This window comes from Lissotriton helveticus, chromosome 1_1, assembly GCF_964261635.1.
Source record: "Lissotriton helveticus chromosome 1_1, aLisHel1.1, whole genome shotgun sequence".
In the NCBI taxonomy this organism is placed as follows: domain Eukaryota; kingdom Metazoa; phylum Chordata; class Amphibia; order Caudata; family Salamandridae; genus Lissotriton; species Lissotriton helveticus.
This window is the reverse complement of record NC_136057.1, coordinates 971,942,886-971,959,900: the sequence shown is the minus strand read 5'-3', so window position 1 is coordinate 971,959,900 and position 17,015 is coordinate 971,942,886. Positions and strand designations below refer to the sequence as shown.

The 17,015-nt window shown below is 45.4% G+C and overlaps 1 protein-coding gene across 4 annotated transcripts in view; it reads left to right on the top strand.

Moving 5' to 3' along the window:
* TASOR2 (transcription activation suppressor family member 2) overlaps nt 1–17,015 on the top strand; it is a 1,020,110-nt gene that overhangs the window by 332,507 nt on the left and 670,588 nt on the right. For all 4 annotated transcript variants that reach the window (XM_078677333.1, XM_078677324.1, XM_078677320.1 and 1 more), the window contains exons 15-16: nt 5,564–5,851; nt 9,840–10,776. In XM_078677333.1, coding sequence (XP_078533459.1) covers nt 5,564–5,851; nt 9,840–10,776 — 1,225 coding nt within the window. The remainder of the gene's footprint in view (nt 1–5,563; nt 5,852–9,839; nt 10,777–17,015) is intronic.

The window sequence follows — 17,015 nt, the reverse complement described above, 5'->3', positions numbered from 1 at the left end:
GAGGCCATTGTAACCTACTATACCTGAGTATACATATTATTCACCCCACACAAGCACTATTCCCAGATTTATATGATATTTGTTAAATGGGGTGCTCTTGGGGAAGTCGAGATGGAGATATGCACTAAGGTGTCATGAGACCATAATTCTATTATATTAAGTATAAACTTGTTAAGGGTGGGGGGTAGACGGTGTCTGTTTTAATTCCCTTGACACCTTCTCACTAACTTAGAATACTGCAAGGCTGTGGCAAGTTTCACACTAGATTTCTGGAACGTAGCCTGGGGACAGCTTCACCGTATTTGGTGTGGGATACATTGAAAGCCTACTTCTGATGGATACATCTGCCTGTGGGTTGCTCACCTTTTGAATTACCCCTTGTGCAGCATTCCACAGAAACCTTTTTCATAGCTCTCGAGACGTCACACTGGAACAGCTCCGCTCGCGACTCCGCGTGAAGTCATCGGAGCCATAAGAAGACCTCTTCGGCGTGCTTATGTCCGTTCCCTTTTTTCTGCGCTCGTAGCAGTTTTTCTAGGACTCTCCATTTCTTTGTAGTTTAACAGTGTTTCAGTCATCAGTAATTGTAGCAGTGCTATGGCTGCTCAGAAAAAGTCTGGATTTAAACCTTGTAGGGATTGTGGGGGTCATATGTCCATCACGGACCCACACAATGATTGTCATTGGTGCCTGTCGTCTGGCCACGACGTCGAGGGATGCTCTTTGTGTTGCCGTATGAACCCGAAGGTCCTTAATGAGAGGCAAATGAAACTGCTCATGGCCAGGGCGAAGACGCAGAAGAGGGGTTGGAAAAGGACACGGTCGAAGTCCACGTTGCCTACACCGCACACCTCGAAGTCGTCAAGGAAGCACAAGAAGAAGCGGTGTCATGGCTCCAGATGTCGCACTTCTAAGGAAAAGTTGCCAAAGTCAGGGTCCGCAGCTTTACCGCGTCACAGGAAGAATGAAGTCACGCCTTCCCCTTTACCACAGGGGACTCTGGCTCATTCTCCGACTCCGAGGGGATCTCTGACGCCCAGCGAAGTGATGCCTTCGCCTCCGAACACTCCGCCCCGGCTCTGGTGTCTCAGGCGCCACAGCCAGGTACAGCCTTACGTCCTCGGACTGTTCCTGAGCAGGCGGTACCAAATTCGTACCTACCTTTTCCGGCTCCAGGTACTGATCCTTTGCATTTTGTAAATTCGATGAATGGCATGTTTGTCAGGATGGCTAACCCTTCCTGTGGTCCCCGTGGGACCACTGTCATTCAACATGGGCTCACTTCATTATTTTTCCAAGGCATCGTTTATGCCCTTTATGCCGAAGACCCCGAACTGGCCTGTCCCGATGCTGAGATTCTCAAAGCAGATACCATCCCAGGAGGGAAGGATGGATTATTCGCCGGCGCTGTATCTTTTCCAGGCTGTACCATTAATTGTTCCAAATGTGTTTTTCAAGTAATTAGAAAGGGCTGTTAGTAGTTTTATTTGGGAGTATAGGCGGGTGAGGCACTCTGTAAGTTTACTAAAATGTTTCTAGATTTTAAGCTATATTTTTGGGCAGCTTTTGCCGTCCGCATGCGCAGTTTGCAGTAGATCCGAAATCCTCTACATTTAGCTACTATTTGGCATTGAATTCTGAGAGTAGGCTATTTCTCTACAGAATAACCGACCCCAAATATTATAAGTAGGTGAGGTTCAAGTTTGTCAAGGACAAACTGAGAAATCTGTGTCAAATATTCTATAAAGTTAATACATGGGAACATGCCTCTTTGGGATAACCTGACGTTTCCTGGAGTGTTTCATGATTCAGCTTGTAAAGTATGGCACAGATCTGGTGTACTGACGGTAGGGCAGTTATTTGATGTAAATGGTTTTCATACTTTTTCTGAGTTACAAACTAAGTTTGACCTTCCTCGCTATAGCTTCTTTAAATATTTACAGCTGAGGGATTACTTTTACACCAAAGGCAAGGCGACAGTTGATTTGGAAACTTCATTTATTTTCTTGGGACAACTCCTGGTGGCCGGCCACGCTGGGTGCTGCCCCGACACCCACCAATCACGCACGCAACCTGGTAGTCATTCTGGACTCCACGCTCTCTATGACCCCGCAAGTCAACACAGTTTCCTCCTACTGCTTCAATACCCTCCACAAGATCTACAAATGGATCCCCACCTACACCAGAAGAACGGTCACCCAAGCACTCGTCAGCAACAGGCTGGTCTATGGCAACGCCCTCTACGCAGGATCCACGGCCACACTCCAGAATAGACTCCAACGCATACAAAACGTCTCGGTATGCCTCATCCTTGGACTCCCTCGCCACAGCCACATCACCACCCACCTGAGAGATCTGCACTGGCTCCGGTCAACAAGAGGATCACCTCCAAGCTCCTCACCCACGCTCACAAAGCGCTCCACAGCACCGGACCAGCATACATCAACAAACTACTGTCCTTCTACACCCTGAACCGCCAACTTTGCTCCGCCGACCTCGCACTCACCACCATCCCACGCATCTGCCGAACGACCATCGCCGGATGATCATTCTCCCACCTCGCCGCCAAGACATGGAACACCCTCCCCATCCACCTGCGTGAGACCCAGGACCTGCTGACCTTCAGGAGACGTCTCAAGACCTTGCTGTTCGACCTGTAGCTGCTCCCCCCCTCCCCTCAGCGCCTTTGAGACCCTCACGGGTGAGTAGCGCGCTCTACAAATGTTTAATTGATTGATTGACTATACGCAGTTCCAATACTGTAGCCTATGGAAACTGAGGAGGAGCGTGAACCAGCTCCAGAGACCAGCCAGCCTTGAGGTTCCCCCACAACAGCACCCCAGTCACAGGTCCGGCTGCACTATCCTAAGGCAGCGGCGCAGGTCAAGGGCACACATCACATCACAGGAGGACCAAAGTCCAAATGTCTGGGCTAGGCTGGAGAGCCAAATGCGGAGGGTGCAGCGCCTGAGGAAAAACATATGAGGTCAATGCAGGCACAACTCGGCAAAATGGCAACCATCATTGCAGTCATGAGCGATTGTATGAGAGAACTCACATCAGCTGTGGTGGAAAGCAACAGGCAGTCCAATATGGCCATGCAGGAACTGAGCAGGGTGATGAAGGAGGGCCAGGTGACACAGAGAAGAAGGCATCACCAGTTAATGATGCGCTTAGAAGCCTATACTAAATCTAACAATCGACTGAACACCAACACTGCACTGCTGTCGCGTCGGTCCGTGGCCATGCAGATAGAAATTAGCCATTGTTGTGGGGATGTGGCCAGGGCACTGGTGCAGGTAACTAATGCAGGTAACTAATGCTGTGGAACAAATACAGGCTGCTACTGCTGGGGGCAGTATTGTGACGGGGGAAGAAGGGAGTGAGGAGGCGTCCAGCCTCAGGAGCCTGTCCGTGCCAGTCCCCACTTGCAGGAGGCGCACCACTCGGAGCACAACACCTTCCGGAGTCTCCATGAGGGATGAAGATGATGCCGGCGAAAGGCGTTTGTGGGTGTGTGGTATGAAGGGATAGACTGACTTGGGCAGAACAATTCAACCATGGTGAGGTAACCATTGACAATACCATACTCGTGACTGAGATCCAAGTTTGAAAATGAGGTATTGTTTTTTTTTCGGCATGCAATCACTGTGCTGCTTTGCACCTGCTATGTGTGCTTTAACAGAACTACATGGTTTAATGCAAGTAAATACAGTACTGTGAACTGACACTCACTTAGCTGTGAGTACTTTAAGCTCACAGTGAACAGGGTGCTGTGAGCTCACCGCTGAGCGACAGCTATGGAACTGAGGGACAGGTATGGCGCTGCCAGTTCACACTTGTTCACTTTTCAACAAAATGAAAGGAACAACTTTGTTCTAAGCGATGACCCGATATTGAGCCTGACTCCAATTTTACGGTCTGCTGCTGGTGCTCCAGGCTTTGACTGAATCTCAAAAAGAGAGCATTTTATCTCACGCTGATGAGCAGGAAAAAAGAAGGGAGCAGTATAGAAGTTTCTTAGGGTCAAATATATCAACCAATTTTGCATTCTCAAACAACAAGCCGATTCACAAAATCAACCCAATTGCGAACGCAAAAAAGGCTTCTTACATGTATGAAACCTGTTACCGAATCTCAAAATGGGTTAGCTATTCAGCATTTGGGAGGGGCGCTTTTAGGGCGTCCCTTCCAAATAGCGAATCGAAGCATTATGTATGAATGTTTTGTGAACTTGAATGCAGTCGCAAAACTTTCACAATTTACTGCCAACTTCAAGTTGGTGGTAACCCATTCGCAAATGGAAAGGTGTCCCTGAGGGACCCCTGCCGCTTTGGGAATGGTTGTAAAAACGTTTTTTAAGAGCGGAGTGTGATCCCATGGATGACTGCCTGCTTTTAAGAAATTAAAAGAATTATTATTATTTTTTAAATACAACTGCTTTTCCTTTAAGGAAAACGGGCTGCATTTAAAAAACAAACATTGCTTTATTTAAAAGCAATCACAGACATGTTTTGTCTGCTGACCCCAGCAGGCAACCATCCCGGTGATTTTAGGGATTCCTAAGAGGTTGCAAATTGCAATCTACCTCATTAGCATTAATGAGGTAGGTCAATTTAAGACCCTCTAGGAATCGCTAAATGAAACTGAGTTTCATACATTTGTAATAGCGATTACTTAATTGCGATTCACAAAAAAATCGCAATTAGCTAATTGCTTTTACAAATATTGATATATATATATGGCCCTTAGTCTTTATCTGTATAATGGACTACGATTCTTTGTTCTGATTACTTTATATTGTTTGTTACCCGGAAAGGTCATTTAAAACTTTTTGTTAGTTTTGACTTTTGAATGGAATAATGTAAAGTAAGGTACAATTGTCCTCACCTCTTGTCCTGTAATAGAATTGACTAAGACTGTGAGGAAAGTTGTTATGCAATGTGAGAATAAGAGGTTTTTATGACTGACAATTGATTGGAAGAATGTGAGATTTGATTCTGTATTACTTTTGTATTTGTGTTACTTTTAGTTATAATCTGTTCCTCCATTTGACATGCAATTTACATATTTGTATCTGGGTTGTATTTAGTTCTTATTTATTAAGTGTGTTATAGAGAATAACAAGTAGGCTATTCTTATCTGTATAAGATACCAGCTTTATTTTCTGTGATTCAGTCTGGTCCCCTAGTCTTAGTGATGCTGGAATATTCTAATGTTTGTAGAGGTTTTAATCCACCCTTCAGGCTACTTTCCTTTGCCTTTTTTATGTACAGTGTTTACACTACGAGTACAGGAGGTCCAGAAACTATTTGTAAAACTCTTTAAGAATACCTGAATTATTCTTCATTTGGTACCCAGGTATACCACTTGATACAATTAGTGTCTCATGTTTAGGCTTTGTTTCTAATTTTTGTGACCACATGGTCAAATTTCTGCTCGATTTGGGACACCACTAAGCACGCAGGTATGTGAATAAGGAAAACAAAAGATAGACAGATGATTTTAAAACTGTTTTAAAGTAATTATTTTTCAACAATATTTAAACACATTATCTTTGTAGGAGCTGAGGTACTAACTGCAGAAGTTGTGCACAAAACAGAGTCTGAGCCTTCGGATAAAGTTGCTGTGTCACAGGAAGTGATGGAAGCAGTGTCACAGGAAGAGACTCCGATGCAAGAGTATGCTTCTTCTGAACCCAATGTAAAGAGGTCAAAAAGACTGATGAGTATACCTCTTAAAAGTATTCCATTCGGGAAAGAAGCCAATAAGACATTACAACACCGAAGTGTAGTGTTGGGTAATGTAGAGGAGAAAGGTAAACTGGTGGCTCAGAAGAAATCTAAACCAGGTAAGTCAACATTTGCTTTATTTGGATTGCTGTAAGTGCAAAATCGTGTACTCCGTCATGAGCTCATGTTTATCTAGTTTTTAATCTGTCACAACTTTAGCAAGAATTTTAAAATAATTATACATTAATATAAGTAGCAAACAATACCTAAAGAACAGAGCACACCAAATATCAAAACATAAGCATATGGCATCTGCCAGGGACCTATTCAGGCAGATTGACTGAGTGTTCTGTTTTGCAGCATTCTGAATTCACATGTTGTAATATTGATTGTGTCCAGAACTTCCCCAATTCTTTCCTTTTTTTGTAATTTTGTCATCATACAGAGGTAGACAGCAGGACGTCAAATATAAGCCACAAAGACCCTGTTGTGGTTGCCATCTTCAGATCCTTTTTCCAACTTTGAGTTCTAAATTAGTTTCAGGGTTCCAAGTTGACAATCTTCCATTTTTTTAAACATATTTTATTGAATTTTGGTGTGACACGCGTTCCAAAACTGTCATTAATTTAGATTACATACATACCTTGCCTAGCCATCTATCGGTGATTTACCTTCAGTTTTCTTAGTAACCCAGTTACATTCTTGGTATCTTCAAATTAGTTGAGTTCACTAAAACTCCCCCCAACTCCCCACCCCCTCCCTCACAAACCTCGCCTTCCAATATTTGCCGCTTTTCTCTATTGATCGTTATCGGGCTGTGTATCGTTTCTGTATACATCTCCTAGTCATGTTTGGTCCGCTTTGCTAATTCTGTGGGCCATTTTTCCCAGGTCCCAGCTCTGGGTCAGGTTCCTGTCTCTGGGGGCTCCCCTGCCTGCATCTCGCCGTTTGGGAGGTGTTGCCAGATTCCAGACCATTACGTTTCATCTACTCCACCAGTGTCTCCCATGCCTGGGCCCTCTCTATTCTGCCTACGCCTCGTCTTGCATTTCTCATCAGGACTCTGCTTGACAATCCTCAATGAAGAAGCTAGAGGCGGCATTGAGGTCAGGAGTAACCCTGGGCGTAGTTCGCATAGTATCGCTACGTATAGCTACGCGAAGTGCACTACGTGAGCTACGCGAACTGCGTAGTGCACTGTGCAAAATGCTGATTGCACAGTACCGGATGGTTGTCTGCACTGGGCAATCAGTGCAAACCACATCTTGCACAGTGCAAGCGGTCATTTTCTGCCGCTCGAGTAGATTTCTACTCGAGCGGCAGCTTTCTCAACGCCAACTGGTAGTGTCTCATCTCGAGCGGTCGCGAGCATACGCGACCACTCGCAGTGAGAAACCTGACCTCCCCTCGTTGAGAATCTCCCCGGGAGGTTTATTTTCCATGCGTGCGATCGGCAACTTGATGTTGCTGATTGCCAACGAGGAAAAAGTCTCGCCGGGATGTCATTTTGCTCGCTCGCGGTCGCCAACTTGACGTTAAGGACCGCGAGCAAGCAAAAAATTACTGCTACGCTACATGTGTTTGCACTGTGCTACGTGCAATTCGCTTAGTGCGAAGTAGCGCAAACTTCTCAAACTACGCGAGCGTAGCGTAGTACTTCATCGAGGGTGAGTCAGGAGCAGTGCGACGAAGTAACAATAACGATGAGATAGCAGACACCGAAAAAACATAGCAGAGACAATATTTTTCAGCTAGACTTCGACCACGTGGGGTTGGAAAATGCGTAATTGGGATTTGGTAGTTATCCCTAGGCCTCATATAAGTAAGGGGAGCAGGGCTCGAAAAATCTGAAAAATTGTACTAGTCCTCGACCTAATAGTAACCTACTTGACCTGAAAGCGGAGCAAATGTGACAATATAACAAGATTTAAAGGCATCTTTATTTCTCATTTGCTTTGTGAGCAGTAAAAAAGCCTTAAAATCTTCTTATCTTGTCACATTTGCTCCGTTTTCAAAGACTGAGGACAGTATGTTTTCCTACTCATCAGAAAGGGCGAATACGACCTAAAAATAGCTCGACCTCATAAAATTTACCTCGCAAATGCAAGCGGTCAAGTGGATTTGTCGAGCCCTGGGGAATTATGGAAACCTTTGTTTAACATTTACTCCAGTAGCCACCATAAACCAGCACAGAAGGGCACTCACAAGGGAAGCAGTTTGCAGCTACTAAAGGACAGTGTTAGAAAGTTGAAAAGCGTGTGAGAGCTTCCAACGGAGGACCATAAAAGTTAGAGAGAAACAACGGTGTGCACACTATGCCATGTCCCAGGCAAAGCACAAATCCCTTGAGCAGATGGGCTTGTTGGACAAAGAGAACATACTAATGCCCAAGCATAATAGGAATCCGATGCCAAGTACAGAATTGATTGACTGAGAGTAGCGGTCTTTAACCTGGGATCCACAATGCCTACTCACTGAGTCTGCCGCTGCTTTGAAAATTAAATTGTTTTAGCAGATTAGTAAAGTTTATACAGAAAGCAAAATTGAAAATTTTAAACCACTCTATAAATGTTTTGGAGTTTAAAATTGAAGGATAAAAGTGAATATGGTATCTTTAACTTCATTCTTGAGGGCCGTGCAAGTACATCAAATAGAATCTAGTATGAGTAAGTGGTAGCCTAAAATGAAGCACTGGTGTACGACAATATAAAGAGAGCATGTATTAAGAGCATACAAAGACAAAGCAATATGCTAGAAATTAGAATATTGCTTCATCTTTTAGAAATAAATTCAAATATTAAAAAGCTCCTACCTTCCTATTAAAATCAAAATCCCAATTATTATATTTGTTTTGTTTGTGAATTGCATAAAATGTGTTGTAATTTGGGTATTTGGTTGATAAATGCATGTTTCTGTATTGTTTTGAGGCAACAGCAGGCTCCTTATGCTTTAAATGCCGCTGCCAGTGAAAACAGGTTCATGGCTTGTTTTCTCATGTTGATTACCTTTTGCAGAGGCTGCTTGACGAATAAGACACTGTGCAGGCCAGAATAGAGCACTAACTTTGTTTTTTGTCCTCAAAACATCCTCGCTACCTACTGGACACTGCAGATCAGTATTTACTCTGTTCACCGGATTTCTTGTCCTGCTAACCCTCCTCACTGGGCTCCTTTTACACAGTAGCCAGTGCTGACACCACCTGCCTATGGATTTGAGGGTGTTGACCTCAGACTATGGATCATACACACCTCAGACTACTTCGTCATGGTCACAAGGTCACTCCATCACTAGGCAGACCTCCTCTTCTATCAGCACCAGCTGCCAAAGGTCACCAGAATTCTCCTGCATGTCCACCCATATTCATTTAACGCCTAGTCACAAAAATGCTGTAGTTGGAGAGCAGGGTCTTATAAGTGTTTGCAGCCATTCAGGTAGGAAGTACATTGTTTATTCCATGCTAAGCCCTTAGGTTACATTCACAGCAGATAAGTACTGTTAGGGCTCCATTATCCCTTCAGCTGTAGCCAACTCCCTGGCTTCACCTCATACACAAACATCGGGTTGTCATACATGCATCAAAGCATCCACTCTCTACAGCATGCCTACTCAGACCATACATGCACAGACATGTCACATCAGTACTATATTGCTGTTGGGTTTTAATATATGGATCCTAATTATGAGTTCTCCATTACCTCTGCTGAAAGATACTGACATCGGACTTAAGAAGTCCGGCTGATACCACCCCATTAGTTATTGGAGTTTACAAGTTATGCCACCCTGAATGGGTAATAATACATGGACCGAAGAATACCAGGTCTAATTCCTCATGGTTTTCTACCTTCTTGGGGAAATTAAAGGCCGAAATTCCCATACCTTTCCTTTCTCCTTGGAGCAGGAGGGAAATATTGTAGGCATTCGTTATTAGCCCTTGGTGGGAGTTTGTGCTTGCGGCAGAGACCAAACTTTCTTTTACTTCAGTTAGGAGAAGCTCTTTCTGCTTGTCTCATATGTTGAGGTATGAGTGTGGTTGTAATGAGAGCTTCAATGTATTGTGTTTAATTATTCTTTATGTATTGTTTCTGATGTTTTTATTTTCTGTTTTAGTGAAGAAATTTAATGAAAAGCAGTTGGCTGGTGGACACAAGCCCCTCAACAGAAAAGCAGCTCTTATTGCCAAGGCAGCTTTGGAGAATGTCGACTCTTTAAGCAAAACTATTGAGGCTGTAGTGAAATCCTCTGTGGAAAGGGAGGCTTTCAGAAAAAACTTGCCAGATGAGCTCTTAGCAGGTGCAGAAGATGTGAGTGCTCTAGCTCAGAGACTAAATGTGTATGAATCACATGCACTAAACTTGCTTGCAGATCTTGCTCTTAGCTCTGGGTCAGCCTATGGTGCAGCAACCTTTGGTGAAGGCTTGTCAATAGAGGAGCAGCAGGCTCTCTTGGGAGAGAAACTGGCACGATCTGTTTCAGATCATGAATATTCAAGGGCAACCAAACTTCCTAAGGGCAGCAGTCCTATTCTCAGCAGTCTCTGTAAGTCTCCTCAGACGACTAATCTTGAATTAGAAAATAACGCTCCAGCTGAAGAAATCCATTCAAGGCAAGGGTCCGCAAGAGGCCATGGATTTTTTTCAAAGTTGCATCCAGATTCTGCCTCTCCAAAAAAAGTAGCTCTTGAACACTCTTATGCTTCATCGACTGCAGAACATGCACGAAGAGGTCAACTACTTAAAGGAGTACCACCATCTAACACAAAAAACAGGGGCAAAGGCTGGCAGGAAGGGGCTCCCATTGGGAGGGTATTGCCCTTTCGGCCTCAGGAGGACACAGCAGGTTCACCAAAGGAATCAGAGTTTTTGACTGAGAAGCGGAAGAGGGGCTTTATTGGTCAATATAAGGGATTTGTTTGTCCACGTACTGTGTTCAGGCGGTATGGAAAGGTTAAAGTTACTTTTAATTGGGAAAAAGAATATCTCTTTGATGGTGACAGCAAATACACTAGTGATCCGCTAGAGAAAACTATCAATCGAGCTCTGCATGGGTAAGTTGTGGGCTAATGTTTTTTTATGTAATTTGTAAACTATTGTGTTGCACATTTTGAGCAGTATTATTCTCTTTGAAACAAAAGTCAACACAAAAATTTCTTAGTCAATATTTTATTGACATTTTCTTAATTACTTACTCATGGCCAGAAAATGTGTTTGCAGAAACTTGAATGTAAGCAACTCATCAATTTTAGAGTGTAATATCTATTAGCATCTCTCTTTTTTTTGTTCTGAACAGCACCCAGTGCGAGCTGGTGGACATCATCTTGTGTACATGCTGAAACGCATTTTTCAATTATTTATTTACAGAAAGGAACATTTCACGCAAATGGACACTTTAGAAAAGACATTTCAACAGTGAGCGTAAACTGTCAATTGAAGAGGCTACCACAAATGGCAATGCACCCAGACAGTGTCACAGTTAGTCATTAAGTGGAAAGGGGTCGTGGTTGAGCAGGTAAAAGTTGTAGACATGGACGGAGTCGCCCAGCTTTGTCTCATTAATTTGTTACTGGGCTGGATCGTGGCTGAAAAGAGAAAAAAGTAGAGGGTAAGGTCAGGCGGAAAACGAGGAGCAGTAGTGCCTCCCCCAACCGCCATTAAGGAGTGGTCCATAGCGTGTTAGTCATCAAGCTGGAGGATGGACAGGAGTAGTGGCCACAGTCTGGTCCAGTCCTTCCCGCCACCCAATTTATTCCGTTGGTAGTGGGGGTGAAATCAGGTTGTCTGTTAGTTTGTGGCATCACCAGTAGAGAGGGGTCTGGGTCTCCTGATTGAAGCCATTTGAGGTGTCCGAGTTGTAGTTGTTAGTAAAGATATGTGGGTCCCCCTCCCTGTAAGTGGTTCTTGTACCCGATGCGCTCTCTCCTTGGAGTAGAAAGGGGTGACATCAGATGGTGTGAGGAAGGAACAGAACCAGTTTTCTAAGAATGTCAGTGGGTCACGGCCCTTGATCCCTTCAGACATGCTAAGTATTCAGACATGGCTTCTCAACATACTTTGCCCTCTCCTCCAGGGTTCGTACTGTTTCTGCAGGTCTTGGATGATGCGATGTTTCTCTGTGGTTGTGTCTAAGTCCACATTTTCTTCCTGTCTGTCACTCTGTCCTCTACTTTGCGGTGGTCGTCCTGGAGAAATCCCAGTTCAGCTTCTAGGGAACCTAGTTTGGTTTCCATTGAGATGCAGGAGCTTTCTATTGCTTCCAGGGCTTTGTCCTGCTTCTCCGCCGTGAGAAGGGAGGGCTGCCGTTGGGCCTCCCTTGTAGGCATGTCCGGTACCAGAGTTGGTAGCACAGGAGATAGTGATGCCTGTGTGGGCATGATGAAGCTCAGCCTACCTATAGCTCCGCTTCCAGGAACTGCAGAGGGTGGGTCCTTTTGAAGGCCTTCCGCGGGGGAGGAGGGCCAGTTAACACTGGTCATTGGGTTAAGTCCGGGTCGGAGCTCAGCTGTTGCGGAGGGACAGGTCGTTGCTGTGCCGTTCCGGAGGTGGATTAGGCTGTTGTGGGTACTCGGGGGTTGTGGGTAGGCCCCCAGGTCGTACGCAGCGTCCTAATAGTGATCTTTCTTCTCAGGAGCCTGTTGGGTAGAGGGCACTGTGGAGCAGCTGTCCTTGGGGAAAGGGAGGGAAGCCACTCTCTCCGAGGACTACTTTACTGGAAGAGATTTAGCTTGATGCAACAGTCCGTGGGGGTCTTCGGCACTCAGTGGGTCTCCCAGTTGCCGCAGCCCATCCTGCAGCATGGTGTTGTGCTGGTGGCTGTTTTTTCCAGGAGCCCGGTGAGTAGGGTGCACAGCGTGGCTGCCATCAGCTGAGGGGTGAGGGTGTGGGAGCCAAGTCATTCTTCCCGCGGTCTGTCAGCCTCGGGGGTTTTTACTGGGCTTATGAGTCTTTGGGGCTAAGGGGGCACTGCATTGTCAGGAGAGAAGCAGAGTAGACAGAAAACAGTAGGCCCTTATTGGCTCTTGCGGAGGGGGGTGTCTTGCTCTCCCCCAGGCTGCCCAGGGGTGATGTGTACAGTTTCGTTTGCCGCTGATCACTGCCGCGGTTCCAGACGGTCAGGGAGAGAGGGAGCCAGGAATCCAGGTGCTGTGCACTGCCGGGTCAGTAGGCCGTGAGCCCACCGGGGCTCTGGCGCTCACCTTCGTACTCTGGGCCCTCCTTGTCGTCATATGTGTGTCTGGTCATGGTGGATAGCCGGGTGAGGTCACCACATCCTCGCTCGTACCCTGGACTGTAGCCGGCCTCAGGCAGGGGCCAGGCGGGACAGTGTGTGGGTCCACGGGTCAGGCTGCGATCGCGGTAGTCCTGGTCTCAGGCCCAGTACGTCGAACGATCAGCTCCCGCTTAGTCCCAGCTCACCGCCTTGAATTCCGGCATGCAGGTCTGGGCCAGTTGGGTGTTTAGACTGAGCCCAGCGGGTAGATTGAGTCAGCAAACGGGCTGACAGAACAGAGCTCTGTCAGTGAGCAGCTGCCATCATGGTCCGCTAAGCCACACCCCGATATTGTAGAAACTCATAACTTTCCCCATACCCAAAAAGCACATTAAGACACTACTGCTAAACCTTCAGTGCACTCACCAGTGCATTTGCTTTCTCCATAAAAGTCACCATACTTGACCTTGGACCATGAGCGTGAACTGGATCCACATGATCCTTACCATGGGTCCATCCTAAATGAGGATGGAGATGGTCCCTGCACGATTATAGTGTGGATCCCTAGGAAGATCCATTTTTCAAGCTTTGCCAGGTAAAGGGTTCACGACAAGAAAACACAACAATGTATCGGACAGTAGTCCAGAGAACTGCAGAAAATCACATTGTGAAGCTGCATGTTATTAAATAGACTTTCTTGTTAAGACACTTTCTAAGCCTGAGAGTTTTTTTCAGTTTCTGCTCATGCTTGAGCATGATCAAGTGTACGGCAGCAAAGTTTAAAGACCCCTTATATATCAGACTCCGGGAGTCTTTGATAGTTTGTCCAGACCAACATGAGAGCGAAAGAAGCAGAGATTCATTCAGCTTCCAATGTTGACAGAGTCATAATCAAAGGGGAATGAATCACATGTGTCAAATGAACCAGAGTCTCACATATGTTGTATCGCAGGTCCTCAACCACACTTTTACAGTGCGTGGTATATATTTTTTCTCTGCTTGTGTGGTAAGGAGGATAGTGTCATCATCTGGTCGTAATCATTTGAGGGTTTGGTTCTCCTAGTGATTAACCAATCTCCACCAGGATTCAGACTGTCTGTGTGGTTCGCACTCATGGAGCGTGACTAGTGATTAAGAACATCTCCTATCCTGTATATAGAATTTTTAATTGATCAGGATAGGGATATGATTAAAAGAAATGGTGGTGTGTAAGTGGATTAGTGATTGGTCCACAGAACCTAGTGGGAGGTCGACATGTTTCGGTTTGCTCTTACGAGTCACGTGGCCTTCTTCAGAATTGTGGTGTGAGAGGTGGTCTTTCATTTTCAGATCACACTTCTTTGGCAGTGAGCACAACGGCTCACGGCTTACGTTGTCATAGGTGCAGTCTTCACCTATGACATTTTGAAAGAGGCTTGAGTCCATCTCAGGACTTGGAAGAAACTGGCAGTCCTTAATTGTAGACGTCTCCGCAGGCATTGCTGCGGTTCTCCTGATCCCGAATGGATTTCTTGGAGAAGGTTAGCTGGCGGAGGAGACAGGCTGGTAGGGCTGGGGCCAAGTCAGTTGTCGTCTTCCTTTCCAATGCTGCACGGCTCTTCGGTCCTTCTTCTTCGTAGGTCGTCTAATCTGAGGAGCATGGTTCGGGGGAGCCCTTAAATACTAAACTTATGGGCTTTACTGAGGTTGGGGGGCAGTAGCCAATGGCTACTTTTCCCTAGGGTGACTCAACGCTTTGGGTGCCCCCTCCCTTTGGGGTGGACACTCTTACTCTGCTTACTAATTTTCCCATCTGTCCTGCCACCAGAAATGGAGGTTAGGAAAGGGGGACGGACATCTCCGCTAGTTTGAGCTGCCCAAATCAGCATAACACAAGGTGGGAGCCTTTGAGGCTCACCACCAAGTGTTGCTGTTCCTGCTAGGGGGAGGTGAGAAGCACCTCCACCCAGAGCAGGCTTTGTTTCTGACCTCTGAGAGCATAAAGGCTCTCACTCCATGAGGCCAGAAACTTGTCTGGTGGTGGCTGGCTGACGGGGACTGGCCAGCCAATACACTAGAAGTTGGTCGTTGTTCAGGGGGGCATTTCTAAGATGCCCTCTGAGTGCATTTTATAATAAATCCATCACAGACATCGGTGTGAGTTTGTTATGCTGAGAAGTTTGTTACCAAACTTCTCAGTCTTCAGTAAAGCTATCATGGAGCTGTGGAGTTCGTGTTTACAAACTCCCAGCCATTTATTCAAAAAGGCTTCACTCCACTTACTGTGTCCAGGAATGGACTAAGACACTGTAGGGGCATATTGCTCATGCAGCTATATCCTGACCTGTGGAACTGTGCACCCTGCCTCAGGGCTGTAAGACCTGCCAGAGGGGACACTTGCCTATGTCACAGGCCGTTGTCTGTAGGCATGGCCACCCAGGAAGGTGTGCCTTGTTGACTCTCTTAGTTTAGACACACCACAGTGCCTGCAATGGCAGTGTGTCGGTGTTAGGTGTGGGGTCCTTTAAGGTAGCACAATACATGGTGCAGCCTTAAGGGACCCTCTCTGGTCACAAGGCCCTTGGTACCACTGGTACGTATTACAAGGGACGTACAAGTGGGCCAGAGGTGTGCCAATTGAGGGAGCAATGGGAAAGTTTTGGGAAAACAGGCCCTGGGAACCTGATTGGCATGGATCTAGGGCACTGTTAGTCAAAGTGCATCAGACACCGGGCAAAAAGTTAAGGGATGGCCATAAAAAAGGGGCACTTGCCTACAATCTTGATCCGTCTTTAAGATCCCTATTGTGAAATAGTTCATAGAGAGTCTTAAAATAGTTAGCCCACCAAGAACACCACCTATGTCCACAGTTCATGGGCCCACCTTTCATATCATTACATTCTTGTCTCATGCAATTTTGCTCTTGGAAAGTAAACTTCCTAATTTCAATGACTTATTTACACAGTTACTGAATTGCAAGCCTTGACAGTAGAGAAACTTTCCATTCACGTTCAGAAGGATTCACAAAGAACAGCTCACTCACTTTCTGAACAATGCTCTCTCCCTGTTCCATGTTAATCAAACTATTGACCTCCTGATCTCTTTTTCACAACATCATCCGCTGCACAAAGAGCATTACTCACAATGGATGTAAAAAGAGCATTAATGTGTTATATTATTAATGGTACCAAATCTATACAGAAACCAAATAACAATTTCTTGCTTTTGCTAAGCCCCTGCCTCTATAATCATATTTCAAACTCTGGGCTTGCAAAAGTAAATAGTGAAATGTATTCAGATCTGGAATGACAAGACTTCTTGTCAAAATTCAGTCCTGGCTAGCTCAAAGCAACCTCAAGCTCAACTCACTGAAAACAGAATTCCTATGTTTCTCCCCTTATAACAGCTCCACACACACCAAAGACTGGATCAATCTCCTTGACACTGTCAATTGCAGACCTCCCATATCAACTTACTAAATCCCTTGGAATAACACTGGACAATAATCTGAACATGCTAGCACATATCGGCATTACCACTCGCAGTGCGTCATTCATACTCAAACATCTGAAGAAAATGAAACCATTGGTGATCTCAAGACTAGAATATGGTTCGGGGACCCTTTCAGGCCTTCCCTAAGCAAGAACGGTTCCACTCAAAGTGACCCTCAATGCAGCAGCTAGACTGGTAACAGGTACTTGACACTTTAACCATATTACACCATCACTCAGGTCTCTCAACTGGCTTCCTCTTGATGCCAGATCTCAACTGAAAATTGCTTGCCTCACACATAAAGCCTTGCATTGTAATAAAACAAGGTGCCTGGCAAAAAAGATTTGAATCCCAGGAGACTGCCACTCATTAAGAAGTGCAAATTCTATTAAGCTAGGACCCCCCCAGATTCATGAGAAAAAAAACTACACGTGCTTCTTCCCTGGATTGGCTCCAACGAATGAAGGCCGTCTATTAATAACTCTGTTACTACATATAATATTTTACTGAGTTTTTAAAAAGTTGCTATGTGTTTTTATTTGATGTTCTTTTTATGTTTCAGTTCTTTGTTTACGTTTATCATTAGTACGTACAGCCCTATGATACCCT